Source organism: Hippichthys cyanospilos, chromosome 16 (assembly GCF_059441005.1).
Source record: "Hippichthys cyanospilos isolate Australia breed blue-spotted pipefish chromosome 16, RoL_Hcya_1.0, whole genome shotgun sequence".
Classification (NCBI taxonomy): domain Eukaryota; kingdom Metazoa; phylum Chordata; class Actinopteri; order Syngnathiformes; family Syngnathidae; genus Hippichthys; species Hippichthys cyanospilos.
In genome coordinates, this window is record NC_142384.1 from 3,640,560 (window position 1) to 3,660,903 (window position 20,344).

At 37.8% G+C, this 20,344-nt stretch overlaps 1 protein-coding gene across 2 annotated transcripts in view; it reads right to left on the reverse strand.

Moving 5' to 3' along the window:
* Positions 1-19,984, reverse strand: part of dus1l (dihydrouridine synthase 1-like (S. cerevisiae)) — a 20,824-nt gene extending 840 nt beyond the window's left edge. The window contains exons 1-13 of one of the 2 annotated variants that reach the window (XM_088437185.1): positions 19,857-19,984; positions 14,962-15,240; positions 13,995-14,103; positions 13,855-13,905; positions 12,140-12,252; positions 10,230-10,312; positions 7,361-7,464; positions 7,136-7,283; positions 5,446-5,542; positions 5,278-5,363; positions 2,283-2,452; positions 968-1,005; positions 633-692 (exon numbers count right to left, since the gene is read on the reverse strand). In XM_088437185.1, the coding sequence (XP_088293311.1) occupies positions 633-692; positions 968-1,005; positions 2,283-2,452; positions 5,278-5,363; positions 5,446-5,542; positions 7,136-7,283; positions 7,361-7,464; positions 10,230-10,312; positions 12,140-12,252; positions 13,855-13,905; positions 13,995-14,103; positions 14,962-15,234 (1,332 nt within the window). In that variant the 5' untranslated portion in view covers positions 15,235-15,240; positions 19,857-19,984. Of the gene's footprint in view, positions 1-616; positions 693-967; positions 1,006-2,282; positions 2,453-5,277; positions 5,364-5,445; positions 5,543-7,135; positions 7,284-7,360; positions 7,465-10,229; positions 10,313-12,139; positions 12,253-13,854; positions 13,906-13,994; positions 14,104-14,961; positions 15,241-19,856 lie in introns of both variants that reach the window. The other variant, XM_088437186.1, reaches the window with a different exon arrangement.
* Positions 19,985-20,344: the final 360 nt, after the last annotated feature.

The window sequence follows — 20,344 nt, forward strand, 5'->3', positions numbered from 1 at the left end:
ATGATGAAATTTATGACTTTGTTGCAATTACATTCCAGATGACAAAAACAAAGCCTTTTTCCTGGGATCATCCCCAGGGGGTCTCGCCCCACTATTTGAGAAGCACCGAGTTAGGAGCAGTTGCTCTCGCATTTTGGCCGTCTTATCCTTTTCATAATGCGTTAAAGTCTGCCAGAAAAAAAAAAAAAATGAGCCACTCAGCCTCAACAAAGAGGCAATCAGGCGGCACTTGACCAAAGCGCGCTGTTTTGTGCAAACACTCAAAAACGGATGCTTACTATATCGAATTAGAGGTGCATAATCATTTTAAGCCTAGTAAATTTCATGACTTATTTTGCATTCAAATGAACGTCATTCAAACACAGATATGAGGAGAAAATTGGTCTGGTTTTGAATCATGCAGTTATATATCGAGACCCCTGGTATTAGGGTTGAAAATGAGGAAGAAAAAACAAACTTGAATTGTACTAGGACAAATACAGTACCTACATTCTAATAGCGTTTCAGAAGACTCACTGAAACGTGATGAGATGAAAATATTCCAGTTCTGTTTGTAAAATCACCCATTCAATTTTTATTTTAGTTTACATGTATAGGTGCATTTGTCTATACTGACTTAAACAGTTTGCCACCTCCTTGTAGGACTTCTTCTTACAGCAGCCTCGACAAAGGTTGAAAACACACTTATTCCCCTGGAAGAATGAAAGGAAATACATGAACACTTTGGCCACCAAGTCAACAAATCGCTCATTTGTCTTTCGGAAATTCCAAGCTTGATGCTCAAAAGCTTTGTAACACTGAACATCGAAGTCTGAGGCTATTATAATAAGGGATGTATGATATCACAGACACCAGTACAATTATTCAATGCTTAAATCAGTGATTCTCAATTACATTTTGCAAAGCCCCCCCTAGGAAAGAGAAACCATTTCACACGTGTTTTTGTTGTATTAAAACGTGATCTTACCTTTGGATTGCCACACTGTTCACATTTGATGTACTTGGCTGTTGGGAGGAAAAATGATAGTTTATTCATTTGTTAAGTATGTCGTGCATATAAAAAGTGTACTATTATTTTAAAAATTCATAGGAAAAGTGAGTTTTTAAATGTATAAATAAGTTTTACAAAAACAAACCATAAAGTCATACTTCTGTACCTCTAGAACTGGGTCAGTGAAATACCAACCCCAAACTACAAATTTGCTAACTACAAAGTCAATCAATTGCTTCCATGTAAGCCTGCGCCATCATCTCTCACACCAACTGCTCTCTCGTTCTCATTCGCTACATAAACTTCCTCTTTGGTTTCACACGATGTCTCCGGCCTGGCCATTAAAACTCAGCATCTTCTACAAACCGGATTCGGTTAAAGTTGGGAAATTGTGTAAAATGTAAATAAAAACAAAATACAATGACTTGAAAGTCCTTCTCAACCCATATTCAATTGAAGACAATACAAAGACAACATATTTAATGTTCAAACTGATAAACTTAATTATTATTTGGCAAAAAACAATTAACTTAGAATTTCATGGCTGCTACACGTCCAGTAGAAGGCGGAAAAAGTACTGAGAAAAATTCATCAAACACTCTATTTGGAACATCCCACATCTGATCAGGCTAATTGGGAACAGGTGGGTTCAGTGATTGGGTATAAAAGGAGCCTTAAATATGTTGTCTTTGTTCTGTATTCAATTGAATATGAGTTGAGTAGGATTTTCAAATAGTTGTATTTTGTTTTTATTTACATTTTACACACATTTCCCAACTTCAATCCGGTTTGTACATACCGTATACCAGTGGTGCCAAACGTATGGCCCGCGATTCAACCCACGAAGAGGTTTAATCCGGCCCTCAAGATTTTATGAACATTAAAAAAAAATAAATAATAATAATAATACTAACAATAAAAATAGGACCAAATCCATTAGTTCACTGTCTATAATATTGTAATGCCCTTGCATGTGTGAAAGGATTCACACAGGCATGGTTCTGTCCCACTGCTTCTTTTATTGAAAGAAAATGGCTGGATGGATAGATCTAGTTCTTGATCGATCGATAAATGAATAAAGTACATGATTACATAAAATATGGACACTTGTGCATGTGCTGGTGTCAGCCAAAATGCCAGGGCAGATTTTGTGCCATTCTAGCCCAGATGAACAGGAAATTGGTGGATTGAAAGTTTACCATATCACAGGTGAATGGCAACACAAAGTGACAATCATAAAACGCAAGACAAATTACAAAGTCAAAGTTGTTTCCTGACAGATTAAACTTACGTTTCTGATCCGGAAAGAAGTTCTTGTTGGGATTGCGAGACTTTTTCTTTTGTTTATTTTTGGAGAGTATTTGTGCTGACACAGTTGTGTCCTCTAGTACTCTCTTTTGGCACCCTGTCGTCTTTGCTTGTGAATCCTGCGCATTACCTTTGCCAGACAAATCTTTTGGCCTGTAATAGACAGATGAAAAGAAGCTTCAGATTAGTGCCATTGTTACAACTTTAGACTTTGGATCAGGATTCTACAACAAATTACCGTATTTTCCACACTGTAAAGCGCACGGGATCATAAGGCGCACCTTCAGTCAATGGCTTATTTTAAAGCTCTTTTCATATATAAGGTGCACCGCATTATAAAGCGCATAGAATAGAAGCTATAGTGGTGGCTGGCGTTGTGTTATGCATCCACCTGATGGCGCTGCACTAAGGGGAATGCCAACAAAACAATCTGATAAGTCAGTCAAACTTTATTACTAAATCAGAAGTTAAGAATAAAGATGATTTGTGGAAAATATGTATTATCTGACGAATGAGAAAAAGAAACTCTTGATTATAATAAAAGACGGTTTAGATCAATGCCGATGAGTTTAAAAGAATATAATTATGATTCAATTAAAAATTAAACTCATTTATTTAAATCAAATGGCAAACAGAAACCTTAAAATATAGTGTTTTGTTAATTTAATAACAATTTCTGGATTTGTTTTATAAAATTACGCTTCTTATGAGAATAACCTGCATTTTTTGCACCTTGTCCCCATATAATTTCATAAATATTGGAGCATATATAGCATCCAAAAATTTCAAACAGGGTGTTATGAAATTTTTTATGTAAAAAATACATTTATCACTGGAATGCAGGGGTAAAAGTTGAAGAATTTACATGGCGATTAAGTGATTTCAATTTTTTTTTGTCCCCCAAAAATGAAAACTTGTATATCGGATGATAAGGTGCACTATCAGCTTTTGAGAAAATTGAGGGCTTTTAAGGTGTCCCTTATAGTGTGGAAAATAGTTTTTGTTTGGCAAATTTCTTTATACCAGATTGTGATGAAACATTCATTTTCTTAACTGGGACTGGGAAAAAAGTGATACTTCACTTTTCATGGTTAATTGGGACCGGGACCCCCCGCGATAAGTGAAAACTGTGATATACTGGTCCCCACACAGAATTTTTTTTTTTTTTTAAATGTGAAAAGTGGAGGCGAAATACTATACATGTTTCAGACAAATATTATTGTAGTACATTCATGAAATTAAATCTTAAATCATTAAACCTTACACAGTAACTGCTGTCATCCCTTCCCATCCATTTTGCCGTAGTCTCAGCTGTGGCCATATTAGCAGGGCCAGAAAGGCAAATTAAAGTGAATGCGATAAAAAGCATGATTAAAGTCACAGTTTACACTTGAGATTCCAATTTATTACAAAAGAAATCTAGGTAAGAGATTTCCAACGGCACGGTGAAGCCGCTTTCCTCCTCCCGCCAGTGTGTATGTTTTGTGATTTTGGCGCTGCCTTGCTTGGGGCACATAATGTGGTCATATTAGCGCCGTACAGAAATCTAACTAATGTGACGACTGTAGCAAACATAAAAATCGCAGCTTACACTTGAAATTCCAATTTATTACAAAAACAAAAACAAAAAATCTAGGTACGCGATTTCCAACGGAACGGCGAAACCTCTTCCTCCTCCTCCTCCTTCCAGCGTGTTTTCTGGTTGAGATCAGCGCTGGTCTCTTGGACAACCAGAGGCGGAAGTTGGGGCGGGAGTAGATTACACTCATGCCCTCATTGGTCGATAGTCGTGCCGAGAGCCAATTACGTGTCATATAGAAGTGCCAATCTCCCTCCCAAAATCACTTTTGAGTGTTGGAATCTACCCCCGCCCCAACTTCCACTTGTTATGTAAACGAAGGCAAACAGCTTGATGTCAATCAGAAAACACGCAGGCTCTTGGCCGTTTGAAATTTCTTACCTAGTTTTATTTTGCAATACATTGGAATTTCAAGAAAACTGAGACTTCTATCATGTTTTCTACAGCGTTCACTTTAATTAGACTTTCTGGGCCGGGCTAATATGACACAGCTCTCCTTGAGACCACAACCACTTAAACGTATTTTTACTGTATAAGGTTTAATAATTTATGATGGAAGCAAATGTGTACTGCAGTAGTTGGTTGTCCAAGGAGTGTCCGTGGAAAGTGCATTAAGTGCATTTATAGTTACTCTGTCTGTCTGGCATGCGGCGCGTTCATCGGCAAAATAGCTTTTTTTTTTTTTTTTTTTAAATCCGTGATGCACTGTAGTCGTGATATAGCGAGGGATCACTGTACAGGGGATTGAGGCACTGGCCTGGAATTTAGGCAGTCCTGTCTGCAAGTTGCACTAAACCACCTGTGCCTTCAGTTCAATATACATAGCTAAGATAGAAGACAGAAATTTTTGCTTCAAATTAAAGCTCTGTCATTCTACATCAAAGGAGTCATGGCATTATATCAGGGCGTTTTTCCAACAACTCTTCACCACTAAAAGCAGTGTGCTTGTGGTTATGATTGACAGAGCTGTGTGGAGATCGACATGCAGGGGTGGTGTGTGTGAGGTGTGAGCTGATGCATGGGGGAATAACAGACAAAAAGCTGAGTCTGGCCTTTCAAGAAAACATGCATTGCACTGCAAGGAATGAGCGGGGGTGGGGGTAGTGCTTGGGGCTGCGGGTAGAGTTAACTGCCGCTCACCACATTCTGATGCACTGTGTGTGGTGTGTTGTAAAATAAAACAAAGTTTGTACCTAAAAAGAGACACATGCCTGTTCAGCCTCCGTACTACGATTAGGAGCCCACTAGATATCCGAAAGGACGCTAGGCAAGGCTGTATTAGACATATTACATATTTTTTCATTTATGCACGTACATTTCACTTCTCGTTGGGGTTTTCCGGTCCCCATTAATCACGGAAAATGAGGGAACACCGTATAAGGGAATGGTAGCCACTCACGGTGGTCGGACATATGGTTGGCAGATCCAGTGAGGGAAGGGCAGGGTGCTTTCTTTATTCATATCACTTCCTTTGGCAATCTCTTCCTGAAAGGCAAATATAAAAACATTGTGATTTGGAATCAGAATATTTATTTCTCTTCTGAGGCTATTTTAAAACAGATGTTACCTGGCATCGCAGCCTCAGCTGGTTACTAACGTTAGCCAAACTCTCAAGGGTTTTGACCTTAGCCAACTCCTCTCTCAAGTCCTGGTGAATCTGAAGCCTAACACAGAACATCACATGTTTTATGTGTTAATAGCAGAGGTGGTCATTCCGTTACCAGAGATGGTGACTTGACTTGGGACTTTGTAACAAAATAACTTGACTTACACTTAAACTACATCAAACTAATAGTTGTACTATTAATTCATATATTCAACGTGACAAGATATTTTTAATTGAAAATTTGTCAAAATACAAATTGTGTTTGGAAAAGTCACTTCAACATACAACGGAAAGAATTGAAAAACATTAACAAATTTGTTTTTTTTTTGGAGAGGCTGCTTTTTGTGTGGGGAGGAAAAATACATGTGTGGGAAGCATAGAAGGCCATGTCCAAAATGAATCAATTGTTGTCTTGTGAAATTATTTGTTATGGTTTATTATAGAATCATTGGAAGTGGTCATTTTTGTATTTTGATTTTGTTTATTTTAGAAAACTCCCCAAAGACGGCAGCCACTTGTCACATTGCTACCCTTATTAAACAAAACCATTATAGCGATACTGACTCTGGATCACACGAACTCTTTCACAGTCTAACGTTGCAGTAAAGATAGTTAAATAAAGTCGTAAAAAACATGCAGACAAGGGGAAACGCCAAGAGTATAAAAATAAAAACAGGAATCCAGCAGAATAGCTAACTAGCCGTGCATAAAACTAATAATGCAGCCTTTAAAAAACAATAATAACATGACATTATTTATGATTATAATTATAAATACGGTTAATGTTAAATGCATCAGTGGATTTTTTTTCTATTTAAATTGAAATGTCAGCCTGAATTTGAATGCACCGTACGTCTCACAGCAGTGAGTGGAAACTTGTGCTGTATCATACACCGTAATTGATGAGTCGCTTCTTGGCGTCCTTAACACTTTCAGCACCAAGAATGATCTGATAAGGCAACCCCTAGAGTGATAGTCGATTAAGAGCATTTTGAGACATTTTTCAAGGCCAGCAGAATATTGTAATGTATGACTGTCAAGATGGTACCATATAAAAGATTGGATTCCATTCTTTTCCTTGGAAAAAAAGTAAGAATCTACCTTTTTATGTTCTTTAGTAATTACTGTTTGAAAATAGGTCATTTAAGTGACACCAAGCTATTTTGGACGAGAGGGGAGAATTGGCTTTTTTTTGCGAAAAGATATGTTTTCTGCACAACATTGACTTTGACACAAATTTTTGTTTTTAGTAGCATCTGAAACATCTTCCCTTTGATTAAACATGATCAAAGAGTGAAAATGTGTTTTTGATGGCAAAATAAAAGTGTGCGTATGTATGTAACTACCTTACAACAGTATTCGATATTATTAGTATTGGGCATAATATTAAGAGAAGCTCTAGCCACGAGTGTCATCTATCCATTCCTTAAAAAAACGTAGTTGATAAGAATTCTTGTCATTGACACACAACCCAAGTATTTTCGATTAGATTTAGAAGATTCTCGTCTATGGCACTGAAAGAGTTAATCAGCAGTTGTACTGGTTATGATCCTGTGCGGTGTTGATACCTGTTACAATTTAATGCGGTTTTCAGCCTTGTACAATAACCCAGCAAAAATAAAAAAAAAAATACACAGAAAAAGAAACCTACGTGTGGTGCCACAGCTTGAAGAGATGGGCTCGTATATAGGACAAGTTGCAAGGAGGATATTGCCTCACCACCTCAATGTACTCCTCTGCCATCTCCCAAACTGGTGGGCTACGCCCTTCAAAGAGTGCTGGATTATGGAGGTTGCCCTCTAAATAGCAATGAAAGTTGTAGTCAATTTAAAATAATTTAAACAACTGATGTTTTGAAATTACCCCTTTTACAAACCTGCACTCATCACCCCTTGCACTCCAGTCTCCTCAATGCAGCGTTCCACATCACTGAGATGCTGAATGTTGCCATTGGCAAACACAGGAATATTGACCGCCTTCCTGTAACACATAATTTTCAGTTGAAAATTTCGCATTTGGCATCAAAGGTAACAGGTGCCAGCATCATGCCACCATCCAACTACAGATGCTGGCCAAGCTAGCAAGAACAATTTTTTTAAGACAGAAACATTTTTTTGGCCAACCAAAACAATTCAATTACCAAAAAGAACCCGGACAAAACAGGATGTTGTGATGTGGCATGAAAAACTGCGACCACTACAGCACATGCTCCAGGTGTTGACCTTTTGTTGCTAGCACTGGCTTGTTCGTTAGCCACCAGAGCTGTGGCACTACAAAATAGGCGAGGAATAAAGGCATCTACAAACAAACACTCTTTATTACCTGATTATGATGTCCATTTCGGCATAAACCACAGTGTACTAACGAGAACTTTATTCATCACTATGTTGTTACAACTGTAACACTTGAAGAATAGGAGAAATGACACAAGTGTACAATATTTACTGCAGTAAAAAAAATGCTCTCGTCTGACTAGTGTTTGTTTAGTTGAATAGTTTGCTGTCACAAATAGTCAACGTCAACAACATCGATGATGGAACTTAGTGTATGGCGTTTTCTCATCGTTGACTAATTGCTTTCATATAGTTTGAACTTCTTTTCTGCCTCTTTTGCCCATTTCAGTCCCAGCGCAGTGTTTTCTTACATCAGAGAGTTCCACAGGAAATATTTTCCCTCCCTTGCTTATTCATTCACTACTTTCACCTCTCCCCGGCAGAACAGTCAGACATGTTTGGCGGGGAAATCAAAGCATTGGTATGGCATTGTAGTGGCACCACATGCACAACGTGAGGCCCGGTGTCTCTTTAAAGTTGGCAAGCTAGCAGTGTTTTCGGATTTGCTCATTCAGAACAGCTTGGCTTCTACATCATATATCGGTCAGGAGCTTTTAGACATTGGACTGCAAAATTAAAACCACATATCAATGAGCCGCTGGAGAGCGTGTCTCTGGGCTGGCCTGGGAATGTCTGATGATCCTCCTAAGGGAAGCGGTAGATAATGGATGGATGGCTCTTCTTCCCATCGGTTCTCTTTACCCAGCATTTTCTTCCTAATGTGTGGACATTGGTGAACAAGATTGATGTGTTGTGTCTTATGGATTACACAACACAAGAAACCCATGGACTGTAATGTCATCTTCCTCATGGAAACATGGCTACACTGTGGCCCAAACGACTGTCACTTTACAGCAGTGCATGATGGCCTGCAACACTCCCACGCTCGATCCTAAAGTGGAGTCCGAAGCAGTCTAACAGCCCTATCTTACTTTACGGAATTCACTTTTCGTGGGGGTTTTCCTGGTCCCAATTAACCCTGAAAAATTAAAGAACATCATACTACTGGAGTGGTACATATCAACAAATAGATTCTTGTTCGGCGGCTCGGTAGATGAATGGTTAGCACGTCCGCCTCACAGTTAAGGGACACATGTTCAATTCCAGCTGGCGCCGGTCTTCCTGTGTGGAGTTTGCTTGTTCTGCCTAAGCTCACAATCTCTCCGAGCACTCCGGCTTCCTCCCAAACATGCCATGAAGTGTTATCCATGCACATATTGCACAGAGTTTGGATTGTTTATAGAAATTTAGAACATTTTTCTTTTTTTCTTTTTAAACCTTACAGTTGGTAATCCCCGCGCAAGTGCAGTATGACTGTCCAGGAATTCCGTGATGTGGCCAGGCAGAGACGCATGCAGTCGGCGGGGGTGTGCGGCGTCTTTCTGGTGGCGCAACGCAGTATGTGGAATCCCTGTGGTAGGTGTGTTTGGTAGTGTGAGTGTTTGTCTCTGTGCAATTGTCAGACAATCAGTTCAGGATGTCCCCCACCTGCTGCCCGAAATTTGCTTCGGTGGGCACCAGCAAGCCTGTGACGTTGTGAGGATGAGCGGCTTGTCACCTTCTGGCCACCCTTTTCGTCACCCCCCACACCTCGGGGAAATATTTGATAACAGTGATTTGTTTCAGTTATTTTTACATGCATGCAATATTCCTAGAACCTTTGATAACTGCCATTCATTTATATTAACTACACATTCACATTAATATTTCTATAAAGAAATAACAAATGTTTTATTTATGACACGCTGACTGTTCATGCCATCCCATAAAAACATTCTGACCCTAACCCTGCAATGTCCATATACTCCTTAGTTGATTAACAAAAAAGTCCACAAAATTAGAAAGTTGCTTCTCAAATTAAGTCAATTATTTGCAAAACTGCTCTATAAAATATATACCAGTATTTGCAGTTAGCCTTGGAGTACTACTGACCGAGAATTCGACATGCCAAAGTCCAATGTTCCAAAAAATACCACAACCTCCAACAACTAAGCAACCAGTACTAAGGCATCATTGATAGCCACAAGCCTGACCCAGTCCCATGCTGCATCAATAAATGCTTCTTGTTAACAAAACCAAACTTTTTACATCCCAGTGTATGTATGTATGTATATATGTGTGTGTGTGTGTGTGTGTGTGTGTGCGTGCGTGCGTGCGTGTGTGTGTGTGTGTGTGTGTAGATACAGGATGGGCCATGCATGTTCATACATAGGAAAATGTAAAGTGTCATTTAATGTTTTACAATGTATTGTAGATGTCATAGGTAGACAAAGCTTATGTATGGGAAGTTATGTACCCTGTATAATGTATTACCTTGCAAAAAAAAAAAAAAGCCCGTTGCATTCTTTCCAGGGAAAGACAGAAACAGGAGTACATAATGAAGGTGCAGTATAAAATAAGATTCCAGCTCACCGGACTGCTCTGACATGCTCCCAACTCGCAATTCCAGTCATTGCTCCTTTCTGGTCTTTGGTTCTGCCATGCACTGTGAGTAGCTAAAGAGAAGAAAATAAAAATACTAAACATCCATTTTTGTAAAGCAAAATATTTTATCCTAAAACCACCTAAAAACTAACCATAAAAAACACGTTGCAAATTCTTCAAATATAGAAACAAAAAGCAGAAGACATGTCTGTTGCTCAATCCCACTAAGACTAAAAGGGATCAGATTTCTGAAGCAAAAACTTGACTAAATTGTCTCTAACAATTGTGGAACATAAACTTTTGAGTGTATATGTAAATATTTATCGGTTCATTCTTGTTTGTCTTAGAGTTGATAAATGTGTTCCCAGATTAACCTGATTAGGCTAGCCTACTCTCTAGTCACTATTAAGGAAATCAGGAATTCAGCAAATCAGTGGAATAGTTTTATTCCAGGCAAAAAAATAAGTCATTTTCAAGAAAATACTACTGTAAAAAAATGTACATCCCAGACTTACACTAGTTTCCACTAACAAAATCTATCGCTGCTAATATTTTTTATTCAGTGTTTTTGACTTTTGTGAGCGCTGTGCTCAATGATCTGTTTTGTGGAGGTTCTGGGGACGAGTCTCTATAAAAATATAGGGATCAGGGTTACAAAAACTAATTCAAGTCTGAATATGATATAGCCTCAGTGAAAGCGCACCGTGAGGTACTGGGACACTTGGTCGCTTATTGCCCTTTTTTTAGGCAGTGTGTCTCATCATCCGTCATGGGGGCTGAGGATGTATGCAGGGCGCCATCATTAATCAATTGATCACCATTTCTCTGTAGCTTTAAATAAAGCATATTTTTGAGTGATAGTTGCCTGAATTTCTCTAATTTGGGATCATTATAACACTCTCTTAACTTATCACTTTGGGCTTATTCTTTTGTGGAAGGACTGTACTGAACTTGGCATGCTCTGATTAAAAGCACTGTTGAAATCTGGTGGCGACTGCAACTCATTACAAACTTTACTTACTTACTGGGGAATTGTGTGTATACTGTATACAGTATGTACAAACGGTATTGCATGAGGGTCATTTGGATCCAATGCGTTAAAAAAAAAAAAAAAAATCAAACAAAAATTAGTTAATTTGAAATTGGCACTTAACCTTTGGCTCAAGTTAGTATGTTGCTTAACTTGTTCAGTGCCAAGAGTTATCGGAAAACGCGACTCGCTTTTCACATTTTTGGTAGCAATACTCCCATCAAATGGTCATCATCACTACAGTGCTCAATAAGCTTAAAATTAAGAGGAGCGCTGACCATGAGTGTCATCACGCTACTCATGAAAGGAAAAACATAGTCACTCGGAGACATGTATTTTACATGAGAAATCTTGTCGTTGGCAAGGAAAGAGTTAATTTGCATACACCCATTTTGACAGGCTCTGCTTTGAAGCAACTTGACGGCGCCAATTTTTTTTGATCGCGGTGACAATGTTTGAATCGCTGGTGGTGCTCATTTTTAAAAAGAGGGGAAAAAAAACTTGTCACAAGATTAACGTTGCACGAATGTTGTGCACGTCTAATCAGTCCAATCACGTCCAATCAGGAGTGAGTCCACACCCCGCTCCCCTATCCACACCAACCACTTCTGGCAGGGAAAATTTAATGAGCTCTTTTTCTCTTGCATACTCCTTTTTCTTGCATGCTTTTTCTTGCGAGCTTTCTCTTCTTTCCTTCTCTTTTTTTATTGCATGCTCTGTTGTAAGGTGTTTTTGTTTTCTTGTTTGCAATTAACTTTTTTGTTTGCTTAGTTTTTTTTAGTTTGTGTAACCTGCACTTCAGAGTCACCGTAGCTTAGTGTATAAATGAAACAAATTAAATCATTTAAGAGCATTAAAAAGATTGTACCTGGCATCCAGCTTTCTCCAGCATCTGGGCATAACTGACTGTCTTTTCAATGTCCTCAAATACACGGATCTTGCACGTAATTGGCACAGACAGCTTTTCATTTGCTAACGTGACTGTTGAATGAGAAAAAGCATTTGATTAAAACTACATACATCTGAAAAAAAAATAGTCTTATATAGGCTTAGTTTACTGCTGAGATTTTCAACTAGTTTTCATGAGAGCTCTTAAGGTGTGCTGCAAGATATTATCAAATTTCACTTTCAAATTTTAATTATAAAATTTCACTTTATTGGCCAAAACAGAATTTATGTAAAATAAGGGGTTCAATCCATTATGACTATAAACTGTAGCCAAATTAATGCCAAAATCTCACACTTACAAAAATTTAAAATTTGGGTTTTTTCCTGTAATTCACACATTTTCTTACCTATTCAAGTTTGAACGTTTGAAAAAGTTAAATTTATCCTTACAATGCAAAACATTACAACTAAAAACTCAACATTAAAACTCCCACAAAAAACACACACTTTAAAATTGTTTTCAAATCTTCTCATGTAATTTCTACAATATGTCCTGTTCAAGCCTTTTACTTTAAAATGTTCATTTTATCCCAATAAAGCTTTTTTGACCGCTTCAAGTTCAACTGTTAAACTCCTCCCAACCAATGGGCCCCCAAAAATCCAACTGACCAAAAACTAAAATATTCCAGCAAAAAACATTTACATACAATTTTTTGTTTTACCAATTTAAGTCATTCCAACAAACAATTCTAATCCAATTAAAATTTAAACAGATTGAAACTAAATTACTAATATTCCAAAGATAAGATGTCATCATTTAATGTAGTATTTACATATATTTAACTCTGGAAAGTTTAAAATACCATGACAGCAGTGCTTTAATTTAAAAAACAGAAAGTTAATTAATTTTATGAAAAAATTAGCAATAAATTGAACTATTACTTTCCCCACTGCCATAGTTACAACGCAGCAAAAAGGGTGACAAAAGTCTTTTTTTTTGGGGGGGGGGTGAGTGAATCATTTGATCCAAAAGCTAGCTTCTGTCGCCAGGGAATCATGCCAAGCATGGCTCCAGAGTTGGCGGGCCGTGGTGACCCGCGTCCAGGCAGGGGGAAACAATATCTAATAATCTTACTCACCATAAAGAGCCTGTGAGCTGCACTTAGTCTGGTTCCTCATCTAGAACCTGTTTTTAATGGGAGACACTACCAAAAGCCAAAGAAAACATAGCTCCTAGGATTACTGGGACACGCAAAGCTCTCCACCACAGTTAGATGACGGCTCATAGAGGCGTCCTGCCTCATGTCCCACCAAGAGGAGGGCCCGGTGATGACCCTAGACATGCTTGAGAGAATATGGCCAAGAAACACCAGGGGATCCTTCCAGGGGAGCTGAAAGAAGTGGCAGAGGATAGCCAAGTCTGGGCTTCCCTGATAAAGCTGCTGCCCTCGTGACCTGACTCTGGATTAAGCGGTAGATAATGGATGGATGGATCAATTGCCAGTGTATACAATGATATGACCCAGTGCTAATTTTAAGCGGAACGAGCCAGCTACAATCACTAACTTCTAAGTTAGGTTGAATGTCTTTTTTTAATCCTGTTTTTTGTCTTTTAGTACTGCCCTTAACTAAAATTTTTAACTTTTAACTATTTTTTTTTTTCGTACAAACATAATGATTCACAAAATGCAATACCCATTTTTTGTAACAGCTCCCATTCATCTTGCAGGAAAACTCCATAGTGTCCTTCGACAAGAATCACAAAAACAGTTCATTGTTTTTTAGTTGCATTTTCAAGTGATAACATTTAATATTTGCTTTAAACTAAAAGGTACCCCTTTTAGCTATCATCTGAGGACAACCCAGGTTGAGGTCAATGGCATCACAGTAGTTCTGGGCCAAAAGAGCTGCTTGAATGAACACCTCAGGATTGTTTGCGCAAAACTGAAACAAAAGAAATGAGAGATTTTACTCATTCAGAAAAATACTCACTTTTTTCTCTTTATCACTCATTTTCTCCTATGGACTGACATCCCAAAATACATACATTAATTCAGAATTTAGACCCCCCCCCATTATTGTTTGACTTATTTCAACTTGTGGATTTTAAGAGAAACACATGAGAAGCATTGGCGAGAAAAAACAGGAGCCAAAAATGAGCTCTGGGGCAAGTCGACCTTGATTGTCATCTACTGTATTTTTGTCATGATTGTTTATGCTGAGTAATTAGTGCTCATTTTTTTTTGTTTCGAAATAAAGCTGTGTGACTCCTGCTTAGTTGTGCTGTACTGCTATCTGCATTTTAATTTTGTGTTGTGATAAACTAGGGGAACAATAGGCGCAAAACTCGAACTACAAATGTTGGGATTTCTTTAAGAGTGAGACGAACAAGTCTGTACGTGATCTAGCTAAGATTGGGGAAGAAAACCCGAGCTTGTTCCAAAGGAGGAAATATACCGTATTTCTCTGAGTACAACTCGAGTCCCCCCCCCCCCCCCCCCCCCCCCATTTTCAACCCCCATATTTGGGGGGGGGGGGGTCAACTTCCAACTGCATAACTCAAAACAGACCAATTTCCCCACATATCTATTTGAATAATATTAATTTGAATGTGAAATAAGTAATATGTCATTTACAAGGCTTAAAATTATTAGATACACTGATCTCTCGTTTTACGCGGTTAATGGGGACCGGAATCCCCCCGCGATAAGTAAAACCCATGGTTTCGATTCCACACTCACTGTCAGCCCACCTCAGACTACATTGATGCTTGTATGTTAAAAAAAAAAAAGATATTCTTACCTGAGTTATTAGTGGTCGGTCCTCCTCGCAAACCTCATTATAGAGGTTTTCTCTCCTGTAGTTAGCATCGCGAACAAACACCTGCGCGTGCAGCATGGGCGTGTAACAGAGGTGAGCTCCATGGCGCCGGCTAAGTAGACGCCATGCCAGTTCACTCTGGTCCACCATGGGCGCCACTACAAAGCGCGCTTCTTTGAGGGTTTTCTTCCAAAAATCAAACCCTTGGAGCTTTGCTGTCATCGTTAACTGTATCTGACCAGGGCATCCAATCATGTAACACTGTAAAAAAAAAAGATAAGGATGCACTGAAATGTATTTATCAAAGCAATCTGAAAGCAAAACTTAATGCAGGATGTGAAATTATTGATGCAGATGTACTCATTGCCAAAAATTATTTCAATTCTGCTTAACAGCAAGAGATTGAAAGCTAGAAAAAGAACAATGAAGTAATATGAGGGGTTGTTAATTACATTGACGAGCATCAAGAACGCGTGTTTACTGGATGGGTTAGTATACGGATATACAACGGAAAATATATGGAACAATATACAGAAAGAAACCTCGAATGGTATTTGTCTCAAAAGATAGCGTATTTGTCTCAAAAGATTGCCTTGTGGCAAGAGGTTTTGAAGAGTTGAAAAAAAGATTCTCACACTTGTGCACCAGACTTACCCAGACTGCTTTTAGCTGTAACATGTCGAAACAAATGGACAATTCATTCAGTGCACATTAGTCTGCCTTTTTGCAGGGATGGAAGTGTCATGAGACATTTACACTTGTCAACCAAGTGTTCTTTGAAAACTACAGAAATGTGAGAACAGACTTGCAGATGCCGACATTTATTGCTATAACAAAGTCAAACAACTCACGCTGAAGACAGGTGGTAAAATGTCACAAATTGACCATTCAGTATTTTATTGTCAGAATGAGTGATCTAAGGTGACAGGGGTTCTGGGTGCCATGTGGATCTTTAGTTGCTTCATTTAACTTAATTTCCAGTTATGCCTGTGCTTTCGTTTGTTTTTCATGTTGACCATGAAAAACATGATAGTTTTTTGTATGTGGGGATGAACAGTTGACAACCTAAAACTAATTCCTTTACAGAAAGCACGAGCATGATGCTTTACTCCATGTGTCAAAGATCGGCTAAGGTTTAAAAAGAAGAAAAACTGTGTGGTTTACTGAACAAACAATGCCTGGTGTTATGCTTAATGCATGCAGCCTGGCAGCTAACACTAAAATGCTAATGTTCAATCAATTTTTGAAAGTGTCACAGTTGAGTTTCAGTATTTAGACAACTGATGATTTTGAGTTTGACTGTCTTCAATGACAGAGGGACACAGGGAGGTGCTTTAATTGCTTACCAGGGGAAAATAAGAGAATTATCTTAAAAAAATTAGACGTGCAGTGAGGAGCACACTGGCAGGAAAAATACATACCATGTCAGATGGCATTGACAAATGTTCTTTTTGGCCTGGGTGATATATATATATATATATATATATATATATATATATATATATATATATATATATATATATATATATATATATTTCCCCACCCTAAATTTTTTTTGTTACTGAAGATGTAGAATAAATAAATGAATAAATAAATAAATAAAGGAATAAAATTAATATTTTACTTCCCTGTGTTCTGCGGTGTGTTTGGCCCTCATAAGCTTCTGTAGCTTCCAAATTACTCTTGTTGTTATACTTCTACCAAACAGAAGACTAGGACAACATGGTTACAGCTAAATAATGTGAACTGTTTGTTTCTACAAGACAGGAGTTGTATCGTCAGTAGTTTAGTAGTCTTTTGGGTTTGTGTCGACAGGGGAACAAGACCACGTCACCAACCAACTTATGCTAAAAAGGAGTTTACTGAGGAAGAGTCATTCACAATTGGAAACACACAAGATGGAGCATAATGGAGAGCTTTCACAAAAGCTAAATGCTTTTTAATTTATAAAAGGAAGTTATGTACATTAAATGCTACTTAAAAAAAAATAATTATTTGCTTTGAATTTTGCGCATCATTTTTACTTATTTTCTCCCCAAACACGCAAGGGTGGCAAAAAATACTCAAAAAAATAAAATAAAATTGAAAATGGAATTTTTGGGGACCCAAACTGAGATTTTATTTTTAGACAAAATCGCCTAGCCTGAGTTCTTAGCTACACTCTATTCTGACATCACCACCGGAAAAGTCGACCTGGAGTCAATGATAACGCCGGGTGGGAATATTTGTCTCCTGATTTAGATCAATTATGATTTGCAGGTCAACATTTCGAATCAGAATATATATTTATTTTTAATTCAGATTGATTTGACTGCTTACTGCTACTATCTGTTGATGTTATGAATCAGATGAGAGCTCATACAATGAGATCTCACGAAAATAGAATTCCACACGATTTCTTGTTCTGGCACAGCACAATATTTGTTTTATTTTGGCTGTTGTTTTTGAAATGGGGTACACATAAAAATCTGCAACCCTAAACAGCTTGTTAGTGCTCTGCATGACAGTAAAACACATCACCAAATGTGGTGAAAACTTCAAAATAGAACATTGTTAAAATTTGGAAGACAGAATCATCTGAGTGATGTTTCAGCACCTTTATTTGTTATTGTGAAACATCATAGTATGCGCTACTCTATAGGCCACACGATATCGAAAAGTCACATAGAGATGTTAAAAAGTCTTGATGGCTTTCAGACAAATTTTATGTTATACTGCTTCAACTGGCAAAAAAAACATTAAAAAAAATGATTTTGTCACCTCTAAAAAATGCTATATGATTGTCATGTGGATGTCTTCAGGCCATGATTTTATATCTGTGTGAAGCTTAGGATTTTTTGCAGCGTGTGTAGCTAAATTATAAAGTGTTTCATCTTGCATGGCGCAAGAAACAGGAAGAACTAAATTTTATGTTTCAATCGTATTTCCAAGTCAAAATGTTTTTCCCCACTTGTTGTCCCAGGTATTGAGACAGTATAGCCCAAATTTTAAATCGATTGGATAAACCGTAAAAGTATGAGCTCTGTAAATGTCCAAAATGGACATTCAAAAATTCATAGCTTATATTTTGTACGTCCTAGCATACGGCTGCAACTGACTTTTATGTACGTCTTAGGGTTTCATAGGTCTAAGTCAAACATGTTGTGATAATTAACCCTTTCAGGCTCAAATTAAGTTTCTTTTTTTTCGCAACTTCTAAAAAAAAAGCCAAATTCGTATTGATGTGGAATACCGAGGGGACTCTCATATTATTGAGAGGGAGGCTCTCTGGCAGTCTTCCGGTGCTCATTAAAATGCTGTTACATACGTAACTGCCGCACGGGGCATCCTGGAAAAAAATGGGGAAACTCGCAAATGTATGATCATTGAAGCGAGTATGTGTAATTTTTCGCATACGCCTGTGGGGGCTTTGGGGGCATTACGGTAAATGCAGCAAAACACACTCGCCCTCCGTCTGCCCGTAGCTATAACAGACAAGGCGACCTCGGGAGGAGTGCCACATAACTGGACCTATGATTATATTTAAAACATACTGTTGGTCGTTATGAACACATTCATTTGCAAGTCTTTGAAATGTATAATAATTTAATTTATTCATTCTGAATCTAAACCTTACACAGTATCACTTTGAGAGAAGATAAATGATGAAATATGAGCAGGCGTATATTTAATTAAAATATTTTTGGAGCCATTTTATATTGAACATTTGGTTCTTTGACTCCTTTAAATAATGGGTCTTTGAGTCCAAATAAATACCTAAATAAATAACAGCAACCAAATAATTAAGGGAGCTTTAGAACGATGCCACTGACTTCATTATTACAATGTTTATCCTCTACTTACGGAACACCCTGCATCGACTGGCTGACAAGTTTAGTTAGGTTCAATCATTTTTCGGGAAGGCTAAATTTCTGAGATGTGGATGAGTCAAAGGTGTCAACCATGCATCATTAAACCATCTTCTCAACCGCTTGTATTCAAGCTGGTTTTGGGCAGCAGAAAGGTACACCCTGAACTAGCTACTAGCCAATCACAGGGCACACAGAGACACAATCACTCACACCTCAGGACAATTTGGAATGTCCAATACACCATGCATTTTGGGGGGAATGTGTTAGGAAATTACCCAGACATGTGACAATAAATCTCTTTGAATCTTTCTCAATCTTTGAGAAAACCCACACAGGGATGGAAAGAACATGCAATCTCCACGACCCTCACACTATGCGGACGCGTTAACTATTATTTATTGGCATCAGATTTCAAATACTAAAAATACACCCCCTTAACCAAAAAATAAGAAAAGAAAAATAGTGCAGATAGTAGAATAATGGTAAGAAAAGCAATGTGGACGACAGAGTAGGTCACGTATTAAAAGAGTAATTTTTTTTGCGTGTAACAATGTATTTGTTATGGGGTCATTACGAAAAATGTGAAGAGCACATTTATGTATTATTTTACTGAAAATTCTACAAAGAAGACAACCACTTGTCACGGTGCTACTTCAATCGCTTTTTTTAATGTTTTGTTTTAAAACAGTTCATATTTTAGATTAAAATGTCTTGCGAGGACATAAACCACATTCCTAAGTCAGACTGTCAAACTCACTCGAAATCTTACTTCAGTTTAGTAGGTTTTTTTTTTTTTTGGGATGTTCACAATTTGTTTTAAGGCGTTTCAAAAGTTGTTTGTCATGTTCGAATACACCCAGCTCACAAAAGTTCAGATTGTCTCATATTAGGACGCCATGTTAAGCAATGCAGTCTGTAAACATGTGCGATGCAGCATGCGTTTCACTTAGTGACGACAACTGTCAAAATCAAACCACGGGTTTCCTTGTCGTTGTCTCACATGCAAAACTAGTGTATCATACTCACAGTAAATGTATAATTCGTAGCTCTTTGTTGTTTCCGGTGTCTGTTTTTTTCTTCAGCACATCAGATGCCGGACGTACTTTCGAGCTCGCCAATGATTGGCAAACTTCCGGTTGACTTCCTGCTTGAATCACTGCATGTGGAACCGCGGTTTGTGCAGGGCCGTGGACTGGCTGGCATTCGCGGAAGGTCGGGAGAACATTTTTTCACTTCCTACTAGGGGAAATGCACTCGAACGCCCCCTTGATCTCGGAGGTCCAAGGTACGAAAAAAGGGACCTTTTTTATTGCAATAGTTTCAATACAGAGTGAGAAATGCACAGTATGAACAACAACTCTGAACAATAACCAAACAATAGTAGAAAATATCAAAGAATAATAAAGAGACAATGAATCCAAAAGAATATAAAAATTATATTATATATATATATATATATATATATATATATATATATATATATATATATATATATATATATATATATATATATA